Source organism: Rattus norvegicus, chromosome 8 (genome assembly GCF_036323735.1).
Source record: "Rattus norvegicus strain BN/NHsdMcwi chromosome 8, GRCr8, whole genome shotgun sequence".
NCBI classification, from domain to species: Eukaryota; Metazoa; Chordata; class Mammalia; order Rodentia; family Muridae; genus Rattus; species Rattus norvegicus.
This window is the reverse complement of record NC_086026.1, coordinates 38,110,954-38,121,712: the sequence shown is the minus strand read 5'-3', so window position 1 is coordinate 38,121,712 and position 10,759 is coordinate 38,110,954. Positions and strand designations below refer to the sequence as shown.

Sequence of the window (10,759 nt, the reverse complement as noted above, 5' to 3'; positions counted from 1 at the left end):
ATAAAGAGGGATGCCAGTTATATCTGACAAAATTCAAATGCAACTGTAAAGCCATTCTGTAGCCAAAACTACTTTAACCCTTTTCTGTTTCTCAGCAACTTGTCAAGTAAACCAGGTTCAACATGGCTCCCTCTAAGACCAGCCATTTCTTCCATTCCACATGCCCTTGGTTGTTTCCCCATGAAAGACAATGACTAAAGGCCCAGAAATTAAAGATATGTTTTTAATAATTTGGATATTTTCACAAAGAGACAGGGAAGCACTATCCCTGCAGAAAGGTTTTCCTACCCACCCCTGCACCACAGCAAGACACGTTAAGATACACCTAGTACATTAAGTACTTGGACTTTGTAAAGTACCCTTCTGAGCCCTGTCTGTGGCTGGTGGTGGCTGAGAAATATGAAATGGCCAGAATAAAAACATCCTTTCCCCTCAAGATGGCACTGCCAGGCAGTGCCTACCCCTGCCCCCACCTCCCCATTTCTTCTCTGTCCCAGTCAAGTGGCCAGCTCCAAGGGTCTGGTTAGCAATGGCTGTTCTACAGCAAGGAGAATGTGCAATGTCTGGGCTGTAAGCAAGTGCACGGTGAGAGCAGCACCTCATCTTCCCCTACTCCTGTCCAAAAGCTCTGAACTTCCATGAACAGGCTTGTCAAGGACAATGCCCACAAGAGAAGACATAGGGACAACCGAGATTCAGATGCCCATATTTAGTACACGGCATTGAACTAGTCCCACTTGAGGGGGTCCATGCTAACTCAAGGCCTACATTTTCTTACTATATAACCTCTCCATTATCAAGTAAGCCGCCAAACTATTAAGAGTCTTGCTATGCTCTCATTCTGGTTGAAGGGGTAAGTGATCAGTTTAGGGGCACTGAAGCCCAGGTTTCTATTTGATAAAAGACGTAGAGTAGGTTCTTTAAAAAAATAAGTTACACAAAAATTCTCTGGACACAAAACTCACATCTCAACAAGTCACGGAGAAGATCAGAAACTAAAAAGTAAAATCCTCACACAGAATGAGGCTTATTCCCTGCCGGTCCACTCACCAACTGGCAGGCCTGCTCCCTGGGAACCCAACATTCAGGAGGTAACCCCGGCTTGTGTGACTGTGACCTCCCCAGACTCTGATGTTCCTTCCCTCTTCCTGGTAGTCCAGGATAACAGATCATCCCTGGAACCCTAAAAAGGGCTTCACTCTGGAGTGTGGCAGCACAATCTAGGCCACAGTTGCCATCACTCTCCACCACCCTGCCTCAAGCAGGACAGCTCAGAAGAATGGTGCAGCCTCCCTGCTCCCTTTCTGTCAGCCGAGATAAACCAGGCCTGGTCTCTTAAAGAAGCCGCCTTTCTTCTCAGTCACTGCTGCTCAGGTGCTTGTTTAGGAGATGGAGCTGTGGTCACAACAACAGTGGACACGGCTTTGGAGGAGCCGGAAGCTGTGCCCTGTTGCAGATGGGATGCTGGCACAGTCTGGATGCGTACCTGCTTACAAAGAGGAGATCCCGTCAGTGGACTGCACTGTTCATCCATTAAGAAAGGAAACAAGGCCGAGCTGCCAAGAGTCTGCATTGGACCTTACCTGTGTAGCCTGACCTTGCTGCTGAAGCTGCTGCAACTGCTGGGCGGTGAGGAAACTCACTGGCTTATTGCCAGCAATGAGCTTAGCACCCGCTGGCATGGTTGTGAGGATGATGTTGCGACCCAGCCCACTGAGACTGTGAAAGGGAAACAGAGGTGAGAATGACCACATCCATCAGGCTCAGACTGAGGCTACATACTGAGTGAAGGCCAATCTTCTAGATTCAATTATAATCTCATACTACGACATTTCTTCTAACCTTCTGTGGTAGGACCCTCCAGAGTAATGGATAAAATGGCCTAAACTCTATACCAGGAAGTGCCAGGAAGGCTCAGGCACTACCAGGAAGCATGTCTCCCTGCAAGAAACTCTCCCAGTTGTACAAGAACTCAGAGTATCACAGAGAGTACAGCTGCGAACCAGCCTCAGCAACCTAGTAAAATGCCTGTCTCTTAGGAAAGAAAAGGCCACTCTACATCCCAAAACAGTTTTATCATCATTAGAAATGCCAGAAGCGGGGCTGGAGAGATGGTTAAGTGCATTGACTGCTCTTCCAGAGGTCCTGAGTTCAATTCCCAGCAACCACATGGTGGCTCACAACCATCTGTAACAAGAGCTGATTCCCTCTTCTGGTGACAGTGTACTTATATATAATAAATGAATAAAAAAAAAAAGAAATGCCAGAAGGACTGCATGAGTCTTTTACTCCTGTTTAAGTCAGAGCCAAAGAAAACCAACATTAACCAAACTGTCTTAAGCTTGGCCTCAAATACAGGGAGCACCCCTTACAGCATCACATGCCAGCACCCTGCACCTTCCTTGTGTTCTACCACCCAATGTATTACTGCTTTATTACCCATCGGATTCCTCTCCCTACATTACACTAATAAGCTGGGCACAGAATGGCTCTTTTGTGTCTTAATCATTGCATCCAAAACAGTACTGGGATTCCATGTGTATCATTGATGAAAGTGTCAGGTGCTAACCGCCTGACACTAACAACTGCATTTGCTATTCTACAAACAGCACTCACTTGGCTCCAAGGTTGCCTTTGATGATGGGGGCTGTGACCACGCTCTTGCCCTTCATTGGCTGGCTAATCACAGAGAGAGGAACTGTGATCCTGGTAGGCAGCTTCCCCTTCAAAGAAAACAATTAGCTTTGTGGGACACAAGACGTACAGTGAAAACAGCTAGTGTCTACAGAGAAAAAGCAAGAGCACTACAGACACCTCCAACCCTCATTCCCCCAAGGGTCCCAATATTCCTGCAAACCCAAGCAACTCCAAAAACTGGCTTTTAACAAGTTATACATCACTTGTTCGATTACCTAAGAGCAGCAACTGCCTATCCTGAGGGGCTTAAGCTTCGAGTTTCCTTAAGGCTCAGGAGGGACTTTAGACTTAGGGTTGGGAAAATGGAACTTGAGAGTGAGTTTGTGTCTCCCAGGCTGGCCCTCAATTCAGATTTCCTCCTCAGCTTCTCCAGTGCTAGGGCATGCACCACATGCTCAGCTAACAGCCTGGGACTTTTTTTTTTTTTTTTTTTTTTTTTTTTTCCGGAGCTGGGGACCGAACCCAGGGCGGGACTTTTAAACAATGCTGGAAACTCCATTTTGTGTTATGTGTGTAACTAGAAGCCTTTGGGAAAGGGGGTGCAAGAGTATAATTTCAATATGAAATGTCCCCCACTGGCTCATATACTGACTGCTGGTAAGACTAATCTGAAAGACTAAAGACACTTTCAGGAAGTGAAGCTAGGTGAAGCCTAGCTGGAGGAAGTGTGATCCTGAAGGCTACCCTGGGCCCTCAGTTCCTGCTTCACTGGACGCTTCCTATCATGAGCTGAGTAGGCTCTGAGACATGCTCCTACTGTTATCACTCTCTACCTCCCCAAGTTGTTTATGACAGAGTATAACTCTTAAAAAGTATTTTTTAGATTTATTTTATGTGTATTCTACCTGAACGTGTGTATGTGCATGACATATGTGCGTAATGTCAGTGAAAGTCACAAGAGGGCACTGAATCTACTGGAACTTTAGTTACAAATGGTTGTGAGTCTCTATGGGAATGTTGGGTCCTCTGGGTTTAATGGTTTAATTCTTTACATACTGCTAGATTTGTATGAACTTTCCTATCATGAAGGATGCTGGTTTACAGCTTTTCTTTTCTTTTTTTTTTTTTGGTTCTTTTTTTCGGAGCTGGGGACCGAACCCAGGGCCTTGCGCTTCCTAGGTAAGCGCTCTACCACTGAGCTAAATCCCCAGCCCCACAGCTTTTCTTTATTGCAATGTCTACACCTGGTTCTGGTGTGAGGATGATGCTGGCCTCACAGACAAATTAAGACTCCACTACTTGTACAAGAAAGTTTAGACACTGAGGCACTGCTTCTTTCATAAGCATTTGGTAGAACCACACATGGGAAATCTTGACTAGTTTTATTTCCTACAAAAAGTATTAGCTCAATTTATGAGAAATAAGTCAACTGAAATGACCCACTTCTTCCTTACATGACTTTCCATCTCACGGAAACAAACAGCTCTGTACCTGACCACAAAGTGTGTGTTCACCCGGCAGTCCCAGATCCTGAGCCAATTGGACTGGTGACCCCTATTTGTCCGGGTGTTCGTAACACATGACACAGTCTGAACACCCGGCTCCCACATCACGAGGAGGACAAGGCCCTCTAGTGTTAGAGAGAAAATGGACAGCACCCCAGTGCAATGCAGGCTCACCTGGGCAGGCAGCAGGACAATCTGATAAAAACAAGTCACATTTCTCCAGAGATAAGGGAGGTTAGTTAGGGGACACTAATAACAAACTTGGCCAAGCGAGAGAGAGAAAAAAAAAATCCTAACTCCAAAGTTAGTAAGGTCCAAGAAGAAAAAGAGCCGCAGAGAGAACCTGTACAAGTGGGAGTACAGAGCTCAAACACCCTCGGGTGCTGGAGGAAACAAAGAGCCTTTAGGTGCCTTTAGGTGCCTAGTTTCTCATGTCTGGTTAGTAATAAAGGATAATATATCCTTTTCAACCACACTACCACTGAGCTACACCCGCAGTTCCGAGCTGGAAGAAAACACTTCCCATGCACACAACAGTGTGTGGCTGACAGTCTTTCTGGCAGCACAGTTAGAGGGACAAAACTCTCAATACATGCACCTTAAACACTTGCAGGAGACCAATGCTGTGGCACCAACAGACCCCTCAATAGAAGCTGATGTACTGCTGCATCACTAAAAAGAACATGGTCACCATCTGAGTATGGCCTACCACGACACCTTCGATGTATATGCATGGAGTGCTAGGAAAGGGGTTTGAAGGACAAATACACTGTTTCTTCCCCCTATAAGAATAGAACAGCAGAAGATGAAGAAAATGCTGTCCTTTCCCCACACGCCTGATACTGTTCTTTGTTCTCTTTTTCCTGGGGGGTGGGGGGTGGGGAATGTCAAGACAGGGTTCCTTGTGTATCTTAGGCTGTCCTGAAACTAATTCTGTAGACCAGGCTGGCCTCACACTCAGAGATCCACCTTCTCTGCCTTTCCACTGGGGATTAAAGGTGTGCACCACCACTGACTCTCTCTCTCTCTCTCTCTCTCTCTCTCTCTCTCTCTGTGTGTGTGTGTGTGTGTGTGTGTGTGTACACATGTACATGTGTGTGAGATGCATGCATGCTAGAGCAAGGCATCAGGTACTACACATGCACACACTACACTTTTGTAAATTATATTCCAAAAACAACAGCCTAGGCCAAATCTGTAAGTCAAATGGAGTTCTCAGTCTCCTAAGGGACAGGGGCTGAGCCTAAACACCTTTCCCAGGCTGGCCAGAGCGATGCATGCCTGGGATCCCAGCACTTGGAGGACTGCGACAGGAAGAGCAATGAATGAGGAGCAGGAGTCAAGACCAGCTTAGACACAACAAATCCTAAGCCAGCCTGGGCTCTCTCTCTATATATAGATATATAGATATATATATATAGCACAGCCCTGCTGACCTGGCTCCTTTATACCAACTTAACACAAACTGAGAGTCATCTGAAAGGGGAGAACCTCATCTGAGAAAAATGCCTCCAAAGATCCAGCTGTAAAACATTTCCTTAGTTATTCATGGGGAGGCCCCAGCCCACTTTGGGTGGTTCTATCCCTGAGCTGGTGGTAGTTCCAGGTTCTAAAGAAAGCAGGTTACGCAAGCCAGTAAGCAGCACCCCTCTGTGGCCTCTTGGGTCCTGTCTTGTTTGAGTTCTTGTCCCAGCTTCCCTCAATAATGAATAGCAACATGGACGTGGAAGCCAAATAAAATAAGCCCTGGCCTCCCCAAGTTGTTTTTGGTCACAATGTTTTATCACAGCAACAGAACCCCTAACTAAGACACCTGTCTCCTCCTGGAAAACAGTTTCTTAAGCAGAGGGGTAAAACCTTCACCATCACCATACTCACAGACTGGGATGTGGACACAACTGTAGTGTTAACAGGAACCTGTCGCACGGTGGGGGCTCCAGTCCCGATGCTGATGGGGGTGCTTGTTGCTCCAGAAGCCACAGCCACAGTCTTAGACACAGTGGCATTGATACTGGGTAAGGACACAGTTGAAGAATGGACAGTTCCAGACCCACCAGCAACAGAGGCTCCTTGCTTTGCATGTGCTGCAACAGTAATGGTCTGGCCTGCTTTAGGAGGCATCACTCCCAGCCCCTGCACAATGCGGATTGTGGCAGCAGGTTTTGCTTCTGAAGAGGCCACTGTGTTCTTCCCCTTCTGATCTGCCACACTCACGCCAAGAGCTGGCATCAAGCGAAAAGCTGAACTGGAGGTTTCTGTTGGCTTGAGATCAGGAGTTACTTTGACCACGGTAGTGCCCGCTGGAGCTGATGAAGGAACACTGGCTGAAGGGGCCTTGGCAGGGCTGTCAGCCGCATGGACAGGGTTGGAAGTCACATGCAAGGTAGCAGAGATGCCTTTGCCTGCAGTGCCGCTACCTGCCCCAAAGAGGTCCTGAGTCAACTTGACTGTGGTGACCTGAGACTTGGCCAGTGTGGCCATCATGTCTGGAGTGATTCTCAGAACCGTCTGGCCCTTGGCATCTGTGGTGATGGAAGAAGGCGGCAGGCGCAGTACATCTTTACCCTGGATACGGAAGTTTGTGGCTGTGAGTGGAATGCTGTTGCCTGTCTGGGGCTTCACACCAAGCTGTCCAGTGATTGACACCTAGATAGGAAAACACAGTAGCAAATAAGAGATTCACAGTGCCTAGTCCTGTGGCAGGACTAGGCAAGCGTGTACTCATGGGCACATATGTCATGTATCTTTAACGCTTTATTTCAAAAAATGGTTAAACACAAACAAAAGGAAAGAAAAATGTAATAAAGCATACACTCTCTATCCAGCTTCGCACACCATTCTTTGTCAATCTTATCTGTCCTTTCCTGGCTTTGGGAAAGAATGGAAGAGACTGAGCTGAAATTGTGGCAGAGTTACCAGCAGCAGCCTGGGTAACACATGAGGTTTAATAAAGCAGATTTAATAAAGCCCTCTCAAAGGATGTTAAATCCAGGGCCTCACCACTGAGCTGCACCTACCAACCCACCCCACTAGAACTGGGGATACTCTAACGTACATCAAATACACTATTTTGCTTTGTGTGTGTGTGTCTAATTTTACACACACACACACACACACACACACACACACAATGTAACTCAGCAAAGGTTCTTTTTTTCCTTAAGCTAATCACAATGCCAACAGTACCGCAGAGCAAGTCCTGACTATCAGCACATACCCGCCTGTCCTTCCCCATCTCCCCACCCCACTCTGGTATCTTACGTCCATCTGTTTATAAGCCCACCTATTGTGAGCGGCAGTGTGGTGTACCAGCTCCAAGAAGGGGTTCTGGAGTCGGACTCCCTGGACTCATCACTTCCCAGCTTCATGGTGACCAATAAGTAACCCCTTTGTTCTACCCATTGTCTTTCTCTGAGTGTCCCTTCCACTGAATCACTGCTACAGAAAACAAGTACAAACCATCTCTAGCCATTCAAAAAAAACATCAAATATGACTGCTTCATGGTTCACCTGCACACATCATTCCAATCCAAATTCTATGCCATCTTCAGTAACAAAATTTCTTTTTAAATTACTCATTTATTTATTTCTGAGTCCGCATGTGTGTCCTATATTGTCCACACTCCAACTTTATCCCCTTTTCATAAATGAGAACACTATACCTAACTACCCCATCCAGAACCCACAGGAAGATTTTTTTTTAAGATTCACATCCAGGCTACCAGCAAACCACACCAGTTCCATTCACTTCTTACCACATCTGACAAATGCCCTCATGCCTCTCACCCAGTCTCCTTGGTTTTATTCTTACTCCAAAGTTCACTGTATCCAGTAGCTAGGAGTTAACTACAAACCAGATCCGCAGTCTGCCTGTGGTTCTCCATCACATTGAAGTCAGAATCAAAGCTCAGCACAATGTCAGCACTGTCAACCTTCTCAAACGCACTGCTCATACAATAACTGTAACCACAGTGACTTGGCAAGTCACCCCTCCACAGCGTGTCTGATGTAAGACACTTACTTTGCAGGTCTACACAGACAGAATTCTATCTCCAGGTCACCATTATGTGGCACAGAAGCTTTGTTCATCTCCTTTAAATCTCACCTCCTCAGAGAAGCCATTTCCCATCATTGTGGCTAAAATAACACACGATACCCAATCTTCCACCTTTGTTCAAATCACCAGTGTTTCTTATTATCTGGTGCTGACCTAATTATTTACCTCCTACTCCTGACATGAGCTCCACAAAGGGGTTTAGTCTGCTTAACACATGCCTAAATTCCTCAAAGACAATACGTACGTGCTGAATTAAATGCTTTTTGTCATCCTGTGGCTCTATTTCTTCCTCTACAAAATGGTGCAATAACACCTACCCACATGCCATGACCGAGTAGCTAACATCTATAACCACACGGTGGGGGGAGCACGCAAGAGGCACTGCTCTAGTACTAGATGTCAATGGGCTTCACAACTTTTTTTTTTACCCTGAGTCAAGGTTTCTCTCTCTGTGTAGCCTTAACTGTCCTGGAAATTGCTTTGCAGACCAGGATGGCCTCGAACTCATAGAGATCCGCCTGCCTCTGCCTCTGAAGTGCTGGGATTAAAGGTGATGACATCACCACTCAGAAGCTTCACAAGTGCAAAGATCACATTTGCATATTTACAGTGAAGAAAAAACCCTACACACTGCAGCTTTAGAGATGACAAACTGAAACCCTGTGATAAAGCATGCCACGGGAGCTAACTGAAAAAACCCAAACCTCAGCTACCCAATGCTGAAACTCAGGAAAGAGAAGAACATAAAGGCTGCTCTGCCCCTGAAGAGTCAGGATGGGGTACCCACCTGATAAATCTCCAAACCAGGAATCAAAGCTAATGAATCCCTGTCTGCAGGCCCCTGGGCTATTCGACAACACTCCACACCATTGGTCAGCCATCTGCTTTAGCTCAGGACACCATTTAGTCAGGTCCACCTACCTGCTTGATGATGTTCTGTCCTGTGACATTCTGAATGACGGCGGTTGTGGAGGCACTTGGAGCAGAGCTCCCAGGAGAACTCATGGCTGTCTTGCTCCCGGGGCTAACTGCAGCAGGAAGACTCGTCACTGTAAGTCCTGTCTGTGCAGGTCCAGGCCGTTGCACAGAGGCCGCTGTAGTCTGCCCCTTGACTGGAACTGTAGCCACAACTGCCTAGTTCAGGATGTGAAGCCGAGAGACCAATTAGACACCAGAATGCTTCCAGCCAAGCAAGCAGAGCCTATAGGAATGGACGCTGCACAGCCTGTGTTTGTACAATGTTTACAATGTTTTACATTTAACATTCTATTTCATTTCCCTATACTGAAGACAAATGGTTTTATATATAGGGAAGGAAAATTAGACAAAGACAGGACTTGGTCCTGAGTCACACAGGCAATGAGTGGCATGGCTATGGCACAGTGCACTTAGAAGCACAACCTTTGAAATCTCATTCCACTCCTACAGAGCCTCGGTCCGAGAGTGAAGGTCTTGTTTCCAACATGTAAACAGAGTACCTAAGAGTACTTTCCCTGCTTTGACCATTTTCCCTGAAGCTCTGAACATTAAATAAGTTATTTCAATGAGCTTTATTGTCAACCCCAGCAATATGTGACTCCCAGGTCTTCAAGCTATGCTTGTTCTGACTCACTGGCCTACCTCTAGGTCCACATGGTCCTATATCCCAGTGACAAGCAGCACCATTTACCTGGGGTACTACTTTGGTTTGGGTAGCGGTGACTGGCACACGGATCTGTGGTCCTGCTGGCATCTGGGGTAGTGGCTGTGCTGGCCCTACTGACTGCTGGGAAACAGCAGGAAGGCTGGGCTGGGCTACTACCCGAACCTGGGGCAGTCCTGCTGAGCTGGAATGGCTGACAACCCGAGCAGTGGTCTGAGAACTGGGCGGAGTCTGGATGGAAGCAGGGGAAAGCATCGTTCCTAGCTGTGGCATTGTTGGTGAGGACACCAGAAGAACACTGAGGAAAAACAAAAACTCAGATGTAAACACAAAAGACTTTGGAGGGAAAGAACAAGAGAAGAAGCAAAGGTGCTTACCCTGAACTAGACTTGGCTGGCTCAGAGACAGTGGTAGAGCCACTTCTGCTCACCGCTGACACAGGTGGAGGAGAGATAGGGGTAGGCAATGCTGGCGTGGTGGGGGTTACAGGCGTAACTGGGGTAGGTGGCATGCTGGAGTCACTGAGGCTCATCTGGCTGGGCTCAGAAGGACCACTAAGGCCCTTCACGGAGCCCTCCTTATTACTGGACTTCTAGAGAAGAAAAAAAAAATCTACCTCAAGCATCATGAAGGAAAGCTCCTGAGGCACTGGGTCAGGTGAGAGCCAAGTGTCTATGCTGAGCTGCCTCGTCACAAAATCTCTAAAGGAGATGCTCTTATGAGGTGACTTACCACCTTGGATGGCGGTTTGGGTTTTTGCTGAAGAGCTTTTCTGGCTTTAGCTGCTGCTGCTTGAGCTTGATGGATCCGTTCTATAAACAAGGATGTTATCAAGTTTAGGAAATCTGACGTTGACATGCTAAATCAGAGTCTTTGTTAAAAGCCAAGGGCTCTCCAAGCAGAAGCTGTATGTAATAT

The 10,759-nt window shown here is 46.8% G+C and overlaps 1 protein-coding gene across 25 annotated transcripts in view; it reads right to left on the bottom strand.

Moving 5' to 3' along the window:
- Window positions 1–206: 206 nt before the first annotated feature.
- The window catches only part of Nfrkb (nuclear factor related to kappa B binding protein), a 31,933-nt gene continuing 21,380 nt past the window's right edge, over window positions 207–10,759 (bottom strand). For 24 of the 25 annotated variants that reach the window (XM_006242753.5, XM_063265380.1, XM_006242756.5 and 21 more), the window contains 8 exons: window positions 10,574–10,653; window positions 10,219–10,433; window positions 9,869–10,139; window positions 9,121–9,333; window positions 6,021–6,788; window positions 2,617–2,723; window positions 1,584–1,719; window positions 210–1,486 (listed from right to left, as the gene is read on the bottom strand). In XM_006242753.5, the coding sequence (XP_006242815.1) occupies window positions 1,361–1,486; window positions 1,584–1,719; window positions 2,617–2,723; window positions 6,021–6,788; window positions 9,121–9,333; window positions 9,869–10,139; window positions 10,219–10,433; window positions 10,574–10,653 (1,916 nt within the window). In that variant the 3' untranslated portion in view covers window positions 210–1,360. Of the gene's footprint in view, window positions 1,487–1,583; window positions 1,720–2,616; window positions 2,724–6,020; window positions 6,789–9,120; window positions 9,334–9,868; window positions 10,140–10,218; window positions 10,434–10,573; window positions 10,654–10,759 lie in introns of all 25 variants that reach the window. The other variant, NM_001108133.1, reaches the window with a different exon arrangement.